Source organism: Habropoda laboriosa, unplaced genomic scaffold (genome assembly GCF_001263275.1).
Source record: "Habropoda laboriosa isolate 0110345459 unplaced genomic scaffold, ASM126327v1 scaffold315, whole genome shotgun sequence".
Classification (NCBI taxonomy): Eukaryota; Metazoa; Arthropoda; class Insecta; order Hymenoptera; family Apidae; genus Habropoda; species Habropoda laboriosa.
Window position 1 is genome coordinate 261,811 of NW_017100424.1, and position 18,331 is coordinate 280,141.

At 37.2% G+C, this 18,331-nt stretch overlaps 1 protein-coding gene across 4 annotated transcripts in view; it reads left to right on the forward strand.

Annotated features, from left to right (window-relative positions):
- Nucleotides 1–18,331, forward strand: part of LOC108575522 (cAMP-specific 3',5'-cyclic phosphodiesterase) — a 294,514-nt gene that overhangs the window by 209,913 nt on the left and 66,270 nt on the right. For 3 of the 4 annotated variants that reach the window (XM_017938338.1, XM_017938339.1, XM_017938340.1), the window contains 2 exons: nucleotides 15,222–15,323; nucleotides 15,977–16,041. In XM_017938338.1, the coding sequence (XP_017793827.1) occupies nucleotides 15,222–15,323; nucleotides 15,977–16,041 (167 nt within the window). Of the gene's footprint in view, nucleotides 1–4,537; nucleotides 4,601–15,221; nucleotides 15,324–15,976; nucleotides 16,042–18,331 lie in introns of those variants that run through there. The other variant, XM_017938342.1, reaches the window with a different exon arrangement.

Consider the following 18,331-nt stretch of genomic DNA (forward strand, 5'->3'; position numbering starts at 1 on the left):
AATGTTAATTTAAAAAAAGTACCCATACTAATTCTATGATAATTAAAAAAAATTCCATCCTAATTTTAAAAATTCCTTACTAATTGAAAAGAAATTCCATTGCAATTTTAAAAAATTGCATACTAATTTAGAACAAGTTCCATATCAATGCCAGACTAATTAAAAAAAAAGAGCCATGCTAATTCCGTACTAATTAAAAAAAATTCCATTCCAATTTTTAAAAATTCCATACTGGTTGCAAAAAACTTCGATGCTAATTCCACGCTAGTTTCGGTTGCATTTGTAGATAATTCGTTCTTGTCGAAATTCTCGAAACTCCTGAAGAAGCGAATGCACTCGATGTGACGTTGCGCACACCGGTTCTCCTTGAGGATCAAACATTAATTCTCGTACGATAACTCCTGCAAAACCAGTTACAGGAATAATATTGTATATTATCGTGTGTTTATGGTAGCTTTGCAATAGTTGGACAGGAAGGTATCGATCAGCTCTCGAGTTGATCGTGCCGTTGGAAGCACGTCGCGGGAAATTGAACCTCGAGGATGTTGTTTCTGTAGCAGGATTCGTTGATACGTTGTTTTCAAAGTGAGCATCAGTGTGTGGTATACCTTTAGACGATTGGTCCAAGAAGACGTCATGTTGTGCTTAGGTCTATTTTCACGTCAGAGAACTTCGTTAGGAGGTTAAAAATTTTATTATGAAGAATAATCGAACGTTATCTAATTTGATAGTGCACGTTAGACATTTAATAACGAAGAGATCAGAGAGATACAAAAATGCAAAAGTGCAATTCAAGGAATATTTTCATGGTATAGGTAATGATAAATTGAATCAATAATTGACATTTCTCAATGTTTTCTTTTCTTAGTGTTTCTATGACCAGTTAACGCTATGGAAGTGAAATTTCATTTATTATCTTATCTTTTTCTGTCAGCTTATTACGAAATATAGCAATTAGTAAGTTGTTCGTTAACCCTCTGAGTGTTAAATAGAAAGAAAAGAAAATACTGCGTACAGTTTGCACTTAGTAAGCTTGAAGTATAAATTGAGGTTGAAGTTAAAGTAATAAATACCACTGTTATTACAAGTACAACCATGATCTGCACCACGAGTGTGGCTCGTTACCGTAAAGCAAGGGGTTGATCAATAAAACCGGTTGACGTGGTCGTAAACTCCTGTATGCACGTAATTACGAGGAAAATATAATTTTCGCGTGATCCAGTTTGAAGAAAAACCAAACAAAAGTTGTGCAAACGATCAAGAATGTTCGTAAGATTCTCCTAATTCCCTTGAAAAAATTTCTTCGAATATTCTCAGTTGAAAAACTAGCAAAAACTCCGAATCAGAGTCGGTATTAATAAATTCACATTAATTCCTCCAATATTCCCCTACTTCGACATAATTCTATTCATAACCTGACCACTAAAATCCTCAATGGAGAACGCTATACTTATCCTATCCCTTCAGCTGTCTCTGCAAACAGACCAATGCTGAATTGAAAATAAGGAGGAACAAAGGAACTTCTCGTCTTATGCAACTTACGCTGCTTGATATTCCACTTGGGGAGGATATTCCGTGTGACAAATTATGGACTCTTTCACATCCATTCCTATTTATAGTGGCGCGAGATTACGATACAACGGAGCTGAATTCTCTTTAAGAGGCACGATTCATTCCAGTTCGCCTCTCCGGGGTTCTCGGATCCGCCAAGGTCGAGGAAGTCCAGGTATAACGAGGCTTTTGTGATCTCAGGAAACGCGAGACGAGAGCAACCGGCGAATTTGGCCGCTCTCGTCGATTCTCCTCTCGACGGTACGTGCCTCTCTGGGCAAGGATGGTGCAAATTCTTCGATACCGAAGGGCGTCGCCGGGAAATTGGCGGATATCTTATTCAGGGGGTTGCAGAGGAGGGCGTTGAACTGTGTATCGAAGGCGTGAGCTCTTTGCACGCCTTCGGCTATCTTGTTTCCTCGATATTTTCCAGGTGAATCTGGAATCAGTGTGGGGTTTCTGAGATTTCAGTGTGGCGATAGAATTTTTGAAATTCCAACGTTTTCTTTATTCTGCTGCGGATCCTGCGATCGCTGAATTTTTCTGAGGACTCGGGGTTGAGATAGAATTTCTTCAATTTCACAATTTTCTTCAAATTTTTATTTGTCAATATTTTTCCTGTATATCTGTGATCGTCGAATTTCTTTGACATTTCAGTGTGAAAATTGAGCTTTGAAATTTTTTCGTTCTTCCTGCCTCGAGCTTTCGTTTTTTCTCGTGTGGATTTGTGCGATCGCTAAATTTTTGTGAGATTTCAGGATAAAAATGTAATTCAAAGTGAAAATCATTTAAAATTCAACAATTTTCTTGGTATTTGAAGGATAAAAAAAAAAAAGTGGCACATTCGCGGGGAATAGAGAAACACAGCCTGTTTCGCTTCAGGCACCAAAATTGCGTCCATTTTCGCAGTTCCTCGTTAAATTTAGCGATCAAGATTTGGCATAGAGGCGTACGCTCCAATTTGGTATCACTGTTTCGCTCGAAAGATAAAGAGAAGCGATGCCAACAAGGGTCTAGCCTAATTAGTTTCATTTGGTTAAGTTGGTACTTGTCCCAGTTCGTCCAACATACCACCGCAAAATTGACCTATTCTTCACTACAGAAAATACAACGTCGAAATGTTCTTTAGACAAACGATCAACTATTAGCAAGCAACAAAAGACATTCCGTTGGAAATCTGGCTTGATTGTGTGAGAAATGATCAAATTGTTCTCGTGCGAGGAAAATAAACAGACGACATTCAGATCACAGCATTTTCATCAACGATCCTGAAATTCAGCCGACACGTGACTTGTGAAAGCGTCGCGACGCCCACGCGAGCTTCTCTCTTTCACGAGCGCCCCTTTGAAATTCAATCATTCTAATGAGACCTCCGCTCGAGCAAACAAAAATCTGGCTGCTGTTCCTTTTTCACATTCAGCCTGAATATCGAGAAAATTGAGTATAAAAGTTCCAAGATGAATGAAATAAAATGTTAAAGTTATTCATGGATTCAGCAATATCGTTTTGCAAACTGTCATCCTTTGAGGACTTCTCTAATCTTTACAGCATCGCTGGAACTCGATTTCTTCGATGGCGTTTAAATTATTCGGCGAATTTTCATTTGTCGCCCTGATTCACTCGAAACGACGTTTCTGTAGCAAAAGTGTTACTTTGGAAAACAAGAAAAAGTCGCGTGACAGTTGCTGAATTATGTTAGTCGAGTTTTTCGACGAAAGAAGTCGCGAACAAGCGTCGAAGTGTAAAACAGTGGTTCGTCGTGGGAAATTCGTCGGTTATTTTCCCATAAATCCGCATTTTTCCCGGCTCGATTCACGCGAAGTAGTTGGCGTTTGTTGACTGTTGCGATCAGTCGATAGGAATTATTTGTTCGCCACACTGCGACAACCGAAGAACAAGTTTGTCCTGGAACTTTTCGTACAGAGTAGCAGTTTCTTGTTTGTTAATCCTTCGGCAATTTAGAATGATTGATCGGGAAGAGGAATTTCTTGGGTTCGTTCCAAAATTGGCTAGGTCAGGGTAGCAGCTCTACCATCCGCTCTTCGGAGATCTCGTCGTCGATTGGTATTGTAAATTAGATTTCCGTTTGATAAGCAGCGAGCACGGAAAGATTCCTGCAGTTGAATCAGAAAATGCATTATTCATATCAGAAACTGAATTGTCAGAGTTACCACCAGAGTTGATTCTTTGCAATTCCGACAGAAGACGAAAAAAAAGTTGTCAGTGATATTTATACAGAAGGCTGTAAATAAATAAATAAATAATGCACCGGGAATTGGGGTACATTAGAGCAGAAAAGCAACGTCAATTAAAACTTCTCATTATTTCTCCGCAACAGGCACCCAAATATCTCCAACGTTACAATGAACGTCGAATCCTCGCGATGCAGTGATAATCCCGGTGAAAAGTGAGTCGAAACCGCGCAATAAAAGTGACAGTGAATTTAAGACAAACAATGTGACAAAAAGAAGGTATCACCAAGTGTGTCCATCAAGAATCACTGAAACGAGAAAAAGAAGACAATGATTCTCTGACAAATTCGAGTGTCTTCCCTAACCTAACCTAACCAATTACCCAATGTCCTTAAAAAACACACCGTAACATCTCCAATCAAGCCTACCGGTAGACCAAGTGAATCCAGAGCCTGCTGGAACAATCAAGAAGCGCAGATTTGCCACGACGAAGAGGTCTGTAGCCTAACTGTTCCACTTGCGCCACTGAACGCTTGGCGCGGCAGCTGAAAGAGCCTGGAATGATCCAGAAACCGGGGAGCCAAGTCTACAGACAGTTGGAATGCAGAGAAAAGTGACGAATAGGAGAGTCTAACGATGTCTGGCTCCAGCGGAGGCTTAATGGACTTCCCAGGGTCCACTGGCGGGCTGAAGAGATGCGGCGGCGGCATGAGTTCTCCATCTCTGGCTGTTAGAGGGGGGGCAGCGTCTTCTGAAGGGCTGCCTCGAACCCTTTCAGCTTCCGCTCTCCGATTACGACCGTCCAGGAAGGCTCTGTTCTGGGAGCAGTGCTTCGAGTCGCCGCCAAAGAGAGACTTGTAAGTGGACGACGATTGTCGAGACACCTGGCTAGGCTAGGCAGAGCTCCGTGACGAGCTTAGAGGTCTCTAGACGCTCGCTAGAGCTAGTTGAATCGTTTCTGATGAGGATTATGGGCGGATAATGGTTGGACGAGGAGGTTAGCTGAATTTCGTGATTACTGCCTTGGGATTTTCGGTTTGATTCGGTCCTCTGTGACCAGCAGACTGTGGATGTTCGTTTGAATCGGAATTTTTATGGACTTTTATACACATTTTTTCTTTCGTCTTTAATGGCTCTTTTTATGTAATGGTACTTTTTCTTGCACGCTACACACGATTTCTGGATTTTTCTTTGAGAATGTGTGCAAGAGTAAGCACTTGAATGTTATGTCAGCAACAGAAACCAATTTTAATTATTTATACTGACTATTTGTTAGCAGAACGTTTAAATTTTGAAAATCTGTTCATATTCGAGTATTATATTTTCATATCTTGACATAAACATCCGCAGTCTAGCGACGAGAAGTGAGTTTGAAATTTTGGGGTAAGGTGTGATCAGTAAAAATTTCGACAATTTTCTGATGCGAGATCTAACGAGAATTGCTAAGTGCATTATTACTGTTGAGCATTTTTCACGAGATTAGCGTGACTAACAAGAGTCTTTGAGCAGAAAAACGAGTGAACATTCTGAAAAAATTAATCATAAACGATCTTTTGTTGTCATGAAATCTGGTTTTGCTTTCACTTGGTGATCCATTCGGTATTATTAAACAAATTAACGTCACCAACAATCTCCTCACGTGACAAATGATACGCGAAACGAATCTTTGAGGTGTTGATAATTGAACATTTGAGGAAATCTTTGAGATTGATGTAATAGTTACGAGTGATGGCAAACTGATTAAATTTCGGTTGACAAATTTTTGTGAAGCTCTGGAATAACTTTAAAAAGAATTCGTTTAACTGTTAAAACCTGGAAGATGATATTTATATCGTGAATTCTGTTAATTGGAGAATCTTCGGAAATTCCTTTGCTGAAATAGAACGAAATTTATGAGGATACTTTGGAAAATCGATGAATGAAAATTTTCTCTTATCTTCGGAGATTTACTATACATTTGACGGTTTTACTCGCTGATCTCGATTAAACTGGATAAAAGTAAGTCTGTTCGATTAGCATTAACGATATTTGAGGGTATTAATTGAATGTTAACGATCTGGGCGTTGATAATTCACGTTTGATAAAAAGTTCTTCGATCTGGTTTATAATCTGCTTTATAATTCACGATAACTGGTGGATAACGCGACGTCGATAAATGAATATCATCCAAGGTTGATTAAAGTTAATGCAATTTTGATCGATGATTCGTGGAGGCTAATTGGATTATAATTAGCGGTAATTTTTCACCGAAGAACTGACGAACGATATCCACGCGAGGTTTGCTCAACTGGTGATACGATAATTCCCTCGGTGATAAGAGCACTCACGAATCGATTCTATTATAATCGATGATATCTCGTCGTCATGGAGGAGATCATCTGTGATGCATGTTTAGCGTAGCGACTTAAAAATAACTATGGATGTTAACACGAAGAAAGCACTTCAATTTTAAACGATCGTTGGTCAATCAGCAGTCAATTGTTCGAACACGATTAATTCCTACGAAGTATCAAAATTGTGATGAAAATAGGACACTTTTGAATATTTCCGTTGTGTTTAATTAGTCGCGTTTCATTCGAGCTTCAGTTTATTTTCTTCAAATCAATGATAAATCATTTCTCAAATAACACTATGAAATTTATCACACCTTCTGTATCGTAAATGAGATTTAACTTCATCTGTGCAGAAAATTCGAAAGATTTTTTACTCGATGAATTTCACAAAGTGAATTTTCCTTAAAAATCAATCAAGTGGGCGTGAGATGAGCTTTTCATGAATGAAATTCGAAAATTTCTCGCGTGGAATCGTCACGAGCCTATTCAAACGGACTGAAACAAAAATACGAACCATCAAGTGGGCGCAAAGTGTTTCACAATTCGCTGAAACACAGGGATAATTGGCCAGCGATCAAAGGACCCATTCATGGATGGGTTGCGCGCTTATTAGCCGCGCGTTTATCGATTTGACGTATCTGCATAATGAATCAAGCGAATAGCCGTCACGGAAAATAAATCTGCGCTTTGGAGATGGGCCAGAAACTCATTTAGAGTTGTCCAGTCTGTCTATTTCTGAGCGTGCATGATTCTCACTCGTTAGAAAAAGAAAAAAAAGAAATGCATTCGAATAAAACGCGCTCAATTTAACCTAAATCGCAATTATGCCGAGCTAGGTAAAATATTATTTCGAATAGTAAATAGAAGATAAATCTATTTTATTTGAAATCGTGCGTGTAAGTATGAAAATAAGACGGTTTATTTGTTGCAGTGAATTTTTAAAATAGTATTTACAAATGGTATTTTATTCGAAGGATATTGAAAATAGTCGGGCTTAATTTTATTTGTTTTGATATATTTTCAGTTTATTCGTAATTAAGTGAGAAGCTTCCGTGATTGCAAATTTTTGGCAACGTAGCTTCTCTCACTTTGTTACATGTGAATATTCGTACATTGAGCTAAAAATAAATTTATTTTGCCAAATATTCTGATTTTTTCTGTTATCGTTTCCTTTCTCAATTTATTTTCATTATCAGGAAATATTTGAAGCACCCATAAGGTTAAAATACTTCCTTTTTATGCTTCACGTTATCAGAATAAAAATTTTATTTTCCCAAATTTCGTTTCCTGTTTAAAATACCATTTTATCTGAACCCTATAGCGTTTATTATTTAAAATAGTATCTCAAATATTTTTTCTCTAAATTTTACCCAGCACTGTAATTACGTACCTTTAACGATAATTGCTTGTATTTCTGTTATCGTTGAATATACAGAATGCATTAAATGTTAATGGAATTTTTGAGTTTTTCTGAAAGTGGAAATTTTATGAAATTTTGAATGTTAGTGTTTTTGGTACATTCTTCGAAACAATCTTCAAACAAATTGCTATTTAATTCTCAAATCTGAACGATATTAAAATTAGCGAAAAATTTTTGGAAAATCGGAAAAGTATTGAACGCTCGAAATGGTGATTGGTTGCTCGAGAAGTGAATTACTGGCCAATGAAAATTCATCCGCTGATCTAATCTGAATAGAAGGGAAATTGCAATTGATTCCCTAATCACGCTTTCATTAGACCAGCTTCATCATACGATTGAATTATTGTTTTAACTGTGGAAACTCTGCTACCTTAAAATACAATTTTTCCTCGACGAAATTTGTTGCCTACATCAAAAGCCCTTTAATAGAACCCTAATAGACGTGATTAGGTGAAATAATTATTTCCTTTCAAAATTAAATTCATCAGCATTTGCACAATAAATATTTAAATATTCACAAATGAAAAAATTTCTTTTTTCTTTAGAGAGAAAATACAATGTCAATTTTTGTATTTAAAATATTAAAAATTAATTGAAAAAGAATTTTAGTTTTCGTCCCGTTCGATGGGAGATTTTTGGAAAATACGTTGCGCAAAAATTTCGTAACCCGAGCCATAATTTCGGCGGAGTTAAATTTCACTCGCGTGAAATGCAGAATTGAATCGTCGTATTCGAAACTTGCGCAATTGAATGACGTTGTTCGTGCGTCAATCATATTCGAGATTTCCCCCGTTCGAAACAGAAAGCTGGTTCGCCTCTGCGAAGCATTGCGCGATACAAAAAACTGCATCCGTTTAATTACTTCCATGTGTATTAAACAAAAAGGAAAAAGAAGAAAAGCAAGAGAAGAGAGCGAGAATGATTTTATCGTGAAAACGTTTACAGGATTTTTTTTTAGCCAATTTACGAGAAAATTGACGCGGTTGAAATTACGAGAACAATGGAGGGAGAAAAGGAGAAAGAAAAATCTGAAGCTGTAGTAATTTCTCCGTTGCGACAAGTTGACTAATTAAAGTGTTTCTGGTCAAACATGTGCCACAAGTTAATTAACATCGCGTGCTCGTGTCGAAAGTGAGCATTGTTTCCAATGAGCAAACGAAACTAATATTAAGAATTGTACTTGGAAAGTTTCCCAAGTGGGAATTTCAACTTGAAACAAGTTGTACGAAATAGTTTTAATTGGAAATTCATGAGAGAAGCGCGGAGAAAAAGGTGATGAAAGTGGTCCAAGGGTGGGTTCTCGATGGAAACTTGCCTTTTTATAGAGTGACCCAGTTGAGACTGTTTGGAGAACGTTTGTTCTTCCTTTTACTGCCCCTTTCTTCCTAATGTCACGCTGTTGCATCAGTCTGTGGAATTGTAGAAACCATTTTCCGACAGTTTCTTCTCGTGAAAAATGTCGAATGAATTTTTAACATTAATTTTTATATATTCCAGAGAAGAGACTCGTTCGACGAATATTTAAATTTCAATTTTAACCAAACCTCAGCTGTTTCTGTCAGAAATAATTTTAACAAAGCTACGTGGACCGATCAGGAAGACATCTAAAATTAAAATAAAACTTTTTATACTATTTCTAACGTGTTCGAGGAAATTATTTCATTTAACAAATATTTAAATTCTAATTTTAACCAAACTTCAGCTATTTCTGTCCGATGTAATTTTAACAAAGCTACGCGACCAATCAGAAACATATCTGAAAGTAACCGAAAATTTTTTAAATCACTTTTTACGTATTCATGGGAAGTATTTTGTTCGACGATTATTTAAATTCTAATTTTAACCAAAACTCAGCTGTTTCTGTCAGAAATAATTTTAAGAAAGCTACGTGACCGATCAGGAAGACATCTAAAATTAAAAGAAAACTTTTTAAATTATTTCTAACGTATTCGAGGAAATTATTTCATTTAACGAATATTTAAATTCTAATTTTAACCAAACTTCAGCTATTTCTGTCCGATGTAATTTCAACAAAGCTACGTGACCAATCAGAAACACATCTAAAATTAAAAGGGTAATATTTTAAATTCCTTTTCACACATAAAAAAAAAAAATTAAAAAAATTTCTGTCTTATTTACCAAAGAATTATCGATGCCTTAAATTTTATGCTCGACAATTTCTCTAAAATCGAATAATGAAAAGCAAAGCAACATGAATAATCACGTAGATGTTTTCCAAGCTCGCGTCGGAAGCTTCAGAGAAAAGTGATCGTAAAAGAGATCCACAAAGAGAGATCCTTCCTCAAGCAGAGTATAATCAAACTGTTCCCACAGAGAGACGTAACCGAAAAGATCAAGGATAGAACGGTATCTAAAATAATGCGGCATTTTTACACATGACTTCCAATACAAAGATCGTTGTTGACCTCGGGAGGAGTGCATAAATGTTGAAAATCATCCCCCTAGGAAGTTGACTGAAGCCGGTGTTTACCGTTCTGGGCATTCGTGGCACGCGTTGACCCAGAAACCATCCGGCGCGGCGGTCTCATCAATTTCGCGAGCGCGGCAGCGATTCACCGTCTCGAATCGAATAAATACGGATAAGCTTGAGGGGGGGGATTCTTGCACGATTCGAACGGAGCGAGGTGTGTTTCTGCTTTCCGCCACGAATTTCTGGCGAACCGTCGAAAAATCCAACGCTGCCCTGTTACGTGACGCGATTACCTTTGTTCGGGCAGAGATGAAGCCTGGCTTTATGGTTCTCTCCCTGGGACGTTTAATGGCAACCTAGTTTCGTCTGTGTCGTAGTAGTCACTGGTTGATTGATGTTGCTGGAAGACGCAGTTTCCCTCTCTCTCTCTCTCTCTCTGTGATTTCCTCTCTGTTGCTTTCTGTCTCTCCCTGCATCTGCAACTGTTTCTCTCTGTATTTCTACCTCTATCCTCTCAGTTCTCGCTCTGTCTCGCACCCTCTCACTCTTCCTCTCCTCCAACTGCCTTCTCTACCCTCTTTCTTTCTCTCTTCATCTCCATCTCTCTCCCTCTTACTCTGTAGATGTTTCTCTCACTCTATATCTCTCTTTCTCACTCTTTATCTCGCTTTCTCACTCTTACTCTGTTTCTCTTACCCTTTCTCTCTATTTCTCTCTTCCTCTGTCTCTCTCTCTCTCTCTTTCGCCCCCCTCTTTTTCCCTCTCTATCTCTTTGTCTCACTCTGTATCTGTTTTTATTACTTTGTGTCCCTCTTTTTATCTTTCTCTCTCACTCTTTATCTCTCTCTCTCTCTCTCTCTCTCTCTCTCTCTGTATCTCTCTTTCTCACTCTGTATCTCTCTTTCTCACTCTCTCTCTCTCTCTTTCTCTCTCTGTATCTATTTTTCTCACTCTGTATCTCTCTTTCTCACTCTTTATCTCGCTTTCCCACTCTTACTCTGTTTCTCTTACCCTTTCTCTCTATTTCTCTCTTCCTCTGTCTCTCTCTCTCTCTCTCTTTCGCCCCCCTCTTTTTCCCTCTTTATCTCTTTGTCTCACTCTGTATCTGTTTTTATTACTTTGTGCCTCTCTTTCCCACTTTTTATCTTTCTCTCTCACTATTTATCTCTCTCTCTCTCTCTCTCTCTCTCTCTCTCTCTCTCTGTATCTATTTTTCTCACTCTGTATCTCTCTTTCTCACTCTATATCTCTCTTTCTCACTCTTTATCTCTCTCTCTCACTCTTTATCTCTCTTTCTCACTCTTATTCTCTCTCTCTCTCTGTTTCTTTCTCCCTCCCTGTCCTTCCATCCCCTCTCCCTTTCTCTCCCTCTCTTAGTGTTGAAACAAAATTCTTTGGCTTGGACTAAGCCTATCATAGCAATGAGATTGGGATGAAATTGTACGTAGGTGTTATGGGTGCTTGTGTGTTTTGGTTCTATTCTTTTCTTTTTTTTGGTGGTTTCAGGGTTTATTGGAAATATGAGTTAGAGATTTAGGTTATATTTATGTGTTGGGATATTGGATTGGTGAGTTGTTATTGTTCCTTTTGGCCGGAATACTTTTTGATTGGATTTAAGTTGTAATGGTACGAGAAAAGTGGAAGAGGAATTGGGGCAAAAGGGTCGTTCGTTTTTCAGGTTTGAAATGTTTCTGTGATTTGTGAGAACGTGTATTTGGGAGCAGAAACTGTTGCTGCAAAATTTCATATCTGTGTAATATTTAAAATTTCAGTGTATATCCATTTTTATTACAAAAAGAAAAAGAATAGAATGTTTAATTGTTATACGTGAAAATAAAATGCTCACTTTTTATTAAAAAAGAAATAAAGTATTCAATTTTTAATTGTAAAAGAAAATATTTATCTCTTATTCACAATATAAAATATTCAATTAACGTGCAAGCCATTGTTCAATATTTGCTGAGAAAGTAAAATACTCCAATTTATACTCCTAGAATTAAATGCTTCATATTTATTCATAATACAAAATGCTCTCTTCTTACCCAAAATATAAAACACTAAATTCACATTGAAAACAATGAAGTACTCAATTTTAATTCACCAAGTAGAACATTCCAGTTCTTGTTCCACAAAACAACACGTTCCACTTCTATTCCAAAACTGGAAACTCTATTCGTAAAATAAACCTACTCAATTTTCCAAAAAATCAGAAAATCCACATTTTATCTAATATCCGAAACAAAAAAAAAAAAACTGAAAAAATACAAAAAAGAAATTCATTCAAGGCTAACAAACTACACGCTGCTCCATCGTAATAATCAATAATCGGACATTAATGAACTACGGAGGCGTAGAATATCCCGACACGATTTTCAACGAACGTTACTATCGAGATTCCTGGATCACGAGCCATGTAACTAGATACGATCAATTAATTCACGAGTATCCATGACACTTTTAGCCTGAGCGTTCGTCGATCTGACCTTTCACCTACCTGTGCGAGGGGGGAATAAAGTTTTCACCGGATGAAAAAGCGCGAAATAATTCACGCACGTGTACGTGCTCGCGCGTGGGAAGGCGCATGATTTAATTAAAGGAAATTCCTGGATGCTTTGGAAATTGGAAACGCGGCCTGAACGTCGACATTTCGACGAGGCATGGAAATAAATTTCCTATCTCGTTATCGTGCGCGTATAATTAGTTCGCCGTGTTTTTTCAACGTTCCGCCGTGTAAACAAAAAATCAATGACATCGTGCGCATCACGGGCAGGATTGTATCTTATTTTTAATCGAATAATAATTCAGCCGTTCAGAGGTCAAACTCATTAACTCTAACTTTCATGCAATATTTTCCAATTTTAAAGCCAACTTTTCACTAACATTTTTCTCAAAGAATCGTTCAAAATGTTTTGCACGAATTTTTTCCGCACCCTGATTTTTGGCCCTTTTCACGCATATCTGTATGTTAGAATTCAAAAATATTACTTGGGACGAAACGTATAATTTAAAAAAAAAAATACTTTATTTCGTTTTTAGATGTTTGAATTAATATGTTTTGTTTGTAACGAAGAAAAATACCGCAAAATTTACGTATCAATTCTTTTATCTGGCCACGAGGAGCACGTGGTTAAAATTTGGTATCAATATCTCTCATGGTTTTCGAGGAAATGGTGTATAAAATTTGGTATCAATATCTCTAATGATTTTCGAGAAAAAGGTGTATAAAATTTGAAAATATTAACTATCAAACAACACCGCTACCCCTTTTCCCCATTTATTTCCTCTACGTTTAAAAATTTTCGTTTAACGATGGATTGCAATTTCCCTGCTAAAATAAATTAAATCGCTTCTCAAAGAGTAGTCGAAAAATATCAAGTAATTTCGAAGCAAAAACATAAATGTTCATATCTAGCAAATGGCAAATAAATAACGCTCGTATCACCTGATTTTAATAAATTACGTGTCATTTTAAACGGCAAATTACGAATAATACAAATGCGAAGTTCGAATAATAAATTCCGAAATAAAGTAAATTTAACCCCTTAACATATGACAACTTGTCAGACTCGTGGCAGAGATTCTGGTGAAGGTGTGACAAAAATCGTTATATTAGTAAGAAAAATTCATTGTAATCCTAACTTTCGTTTGAATTTGTAAGACTGAGGATTGCTAAACGTAATTAATCTGTGACAGATTAGTTTCTGTTATCTGATAGAGTACTAAAATAGAAAATGGCTGACGCTTAGATGTACAGTCAGAAAAGAAATCATAGGTTAAGGGGTTAATAAATCTCGTTCGACGGAGTTGGTCACGTTGGTTTTCGAGTGGCTCAATTTAAACTGTGTTAATAGTTAGGTAACTTTTCCAACTGGCTAGTATCATAGAACAGAGATGTATTGGAACTCGTGACAGCATGTTCTCTAGATTTAAGGATGTTGTGAATATGTATTCTTAGTAAGACATTGAACAGTTTCCAACAGTTCCTCGAAATTGCGAAAAATCGATCGGAATTCGATTTCTTCCGATTTAGCGGAAGAGATACGGTGTTGGAATTCTTCGAAGCCTTGAGCACTGAAATTTATTGCGATCGAAAAATAAATTGCAATTCTGTTGCTCCCAGTTGATTAGCTATGTAACATGTACATATTCTTCTTTAATTTACTTGAAAAACAAAGTAAGTATTGCGACATAATTTCTAATTATCGTAAAAACGAACGTGTCAATTATTACCATCTGTCGATTATGAAGATTTCCATCAATGGAGTTTCATTTATTCGCTGTAGAATCACGAAATACCTCTTTACAATCTGTTATACAATAAATAATTTCGGTATCTTAAATATTCCAAAGCATTGGGTTAAAAAAAAAAGGAATTTCAAATATTTTATTTTCCGCGATACAGTTTATTTCGAGATATCGTAATCACCTCTTCGCGATACTCTTATCGGCGAATTAATCGAATATCGTTCGATTCGTTTTATTAAAAGGACAGTTTCAAAATTTTCATTGTTTCCTTGCTTAACCTCACATTTTGCAGTTTTTTTATTTTATTCTACATATCGGGGTAATTGCTAGGTCGTCCAGTAAGTTCGTGCAAATGTACGTCGTTCCACAACTTCTTCCCATCTTTTTGGCAAAGCCATTACGCACTATAAAATTTCTTCGGTTTTCATTCAAATATTTTTCAATATTATCTCCTGTGCAGTCATCAAAACGTCGTAATGCACGAAACAGATGGTAATCTGACGGGTGTGCGATAAAATTTCCCAACTGAATTCGCATAATTTCTTTTGCACATTTTGTGCCATGTGCAGTCCGGCATTATCGCGATGAAAAATCACTTTCTTTCGATTTAAGAGTCCTGGACGTTTCACCGCGCCTCTTATCTTTTCTAACTGAACAGTTTCATTCCTCGAAGGTAACCTAACCTACAAAACGCATCGCGGCACGAACTTATTAGACGACCTGATATATTTAATAAAATAGATCTTCTAACTTTTAAGATCCTCCGATCGGTTTTCCACTCATCGTCAACAGATAGTCTTCGTGAATACTTAAAAATTAGGAAAAGACAGAGATACACGAAATAATGACAGTACAAGGTGTACAATTTGCAGCAGAGAAAAAAAATGCCACGCATGCATGTCGTTTAGAGTGCAGCTTTTCGGAACACGAAGCAAACGTCGAGTTCATTGCAAGCTGAACGTTCATCCATTGATCCTCCCCTCATTGTACCACACTCTTCGTATCGATGGAACACGGTGAAACTGATTTTTATTCGTTTGATTTTACAGCCATGGCGAGGACCTCATCGTCACGCCGTTCGCGCAGATCCTTGCATCTTTGCGCTCGGTCAGGAACAACTTCCTGTCGCTTACGAATGTGCCGACGAACAAGTGAGTTAAATGTTCTGCGATTATTTTAACATTATTCTTATTTAATCACGTGTCAGAGATAATTGCAGAGAAATTATTTTCATATTTGTCAGAGAATATTTAACGATGTTACTTATCGAGGTGATTATTCTGAGTTTTATGTTATTTTATTTGGTTTGTTCTGTAGAGTTATTTTCAGTTGAATTTGATTTTTTTTTTTTTTTGTAGATTCATTTGGGCCAGTTTTGAGATAGAAAGAAATAGTTTATGGATTTTATTTGATTCTTTGCAAAGTTGGGTTGAATTGAAATTTTTGTATTTCTTTTTCTAAATTCATAATTTTGTAGTTTTCTAATAGAAAAGATATTTATGATTAAACTGTGAAAGTTAGATTGACAATTCTATTTTTTCGACTGTTGAAATGCTTCAGAATACTATTTTTGATGAAAAAGTTCACATTTCATTTTTGCATCCATTAATTTCAGTATAAAATTATACTGATCCAAGTGACACGTATAAATAGAATCATTTCAATCGTTTTTTAATATCTCAATACTGACTGGTTCAGAAAAATTATATTCTATTTTACATTTCTTCAAGAATTTCCAATCTTAAATTGCATGTTATTTAGTTCTTTTGTATTAACCAACATTTTTTCCACTTTTTCTTCTCAGATCACGAAGGAGTAGCGGCGCACAGGGCAGCAGCACGCCGCAACCGCGGATCCTGGCACCGGGAGGTAAAATTCACTTAAATATCCATCATTCTAATCACATCAAATCCATTTCATTCCCATAAATTACACTTAAACAATTCTCATCCTTCCTCCGTCTAAAATCCACACTGAACCGAGTTGAATCAATCTCACTTTCGTTAAATCGTTCTCCAAGCAAAAAGTAGAATTCTTTCAACGTCCCATAAACTACAATTAAACGATTTTCGCGCCTTCTGTTTGTAAAATCCGCATTGAACCGAGCTTAATCATTCTTGCACTCGTTAAATTGTTCCTAAAGTGAGAAGAAAAATTCCTTTCGCCCTCGATAAAGTATAATTAAACAATCCCGACTAGAATTTCAGTTAGGCATGCCTAAAGACGAATGTGGGCCTAATGCGGAAACGATTAGACACACCTAAATGCTGCAAGCCTAATCGTTACCGCGTTAGGTCCTAATTCGGAAGGAATGATGCACGCCTAAGTTGGGCATTCCTAACAGTTGCCATACGTGGCCCAAACGGTGGTGGCCGAGCGCACGCTTAGGTTGGGCATGCCTAACAGTTGCCATACGTGGCTCAAATGGGGATGGCCGAGCGCACGCTTAGGTTGGGCATGCCTAACAGTTGCCATACGTGGCCCAAATGGGAATGGCCGAGCGCACGCCTAAGTTAGGCATGCCTAACAGTTGCCATACGTGGCCCAAACTGGGGTGGCCGAGCGCACGCTTAGGTTGGGCATTCCTAACAGTTGTCATACGTGGCCCAAATGGGGGCCATGTAAAAAAATCCACGTCGAACCAAGCTTAACCCTTTGCACTCCTTTGTCGAGTGTGACTCGACATCAGCTTTATTCACAGGTACTCCTATGTCGAGTCACACTCGACATTTTTAAATTGCCAGTTTAAAGCCCAAATGGGGGCCATGTAAAAAATCCACGCCGAACCAAGCTTAACCCTTTGCACTCCTTTGTCGAGTGTGACTCGACGTCAGCTTTATTCACAGGTACTCCTATGTCGAGTCACACTCGACATTTTTAAATTGCCAGTTTAAATCTGTATTATATTTCGCAATATTTTTTTCACACTTAGATAAGCAACGTTGCATGTATATGACCCTTTTTTGTAAAAGAAAAAGTGCAATTGTTACAGAAAAGTGTCATATATATGTAATGAAGCAATTGTTTACACCGCTTTCTATCAACCAACTGTCCTTTGAAGTACTTTTTAAACAACACACTTAAAGTAATGCGGAGTTATTGGAAAGAGAACGAAAGAAGAATTCAGAGTGCAAAGGGTTAATCGTTCTCTCAAATCGCAATGTAAAACCTTTCGAACCTTTTCGAGCATGAAATATTCACGGCACGATACGATTACTCGACAAAAGGAAGTCGAAGAAAACGAGATTCCGGATATTAGTATTGAAGTCCATTCTTTTCTCTTTTGTTCCGTTCGTCTTATCTCTCGTCTCTCGTGTCACGCGTCTTCTCTTCATGCTGACGTCATGCTTTCCTCTGTAACGAGCATCAGAATTCCGTTTATTCTCGCTCCTCCGCAGCACACGCCTCTTCTAATCCCTCCAAAGTCCTTCGCGGCTCTCTTTGTTTCGTGCTCGAGCCACTTTTACCGGCTCTTGTTTGCAAAAGCTGGGAAAACGCGGATGGAATCGCTTGTTTCTGTCCGGGATTTTTCGTTTATCGCGAAAATTTGTGGAATTTTCTGCATTAGCCCCTTAAACGCTCGTGCCAGTGCCTTACACGTGCACTATTAATCCTCCAAAAAGTGAAATTTTGCTGATTTATTTTCTTTCACTTTTCGTATTGCGCTATCCTTTCTATTCTACTAGTCACAGCATTAGAAATAAACGGGAAACTTATTTCTATTAACTTAGGAAATAATTGAAAAAAAAGAAATAAAAGTGACCATTTTTATGATTGTTATGATTTTTAAAATGTGAGCGTTAAGGGGTTAAACGTGAGTTTGAATTCATTATTTTGTATCGAAGATTGAAACTTGCGTCCTTCCTTCTAATACTTTTTTTTCTTCAAAACTTCGATGGTAACGTCAAATGGTTCATTTTGGAATACTATAATTGCAATCGAACGCTTAAACTTCTGCTGATTTTCATACGTTTATCATGATTCGTTGAAATAAAAAATATTTAAAAAATGATACAGTTTCATTTAAGGAACAGAAGGTAACATTCATTTCTCCGAATAAGAATGCTAACAAAGAGACTATGGTTTGTGAATGTTATGCATACTTAAATATAGTATATCTTCTGTCTAAAACAATTTTTTGTACAGCTGAAAGAGAGTC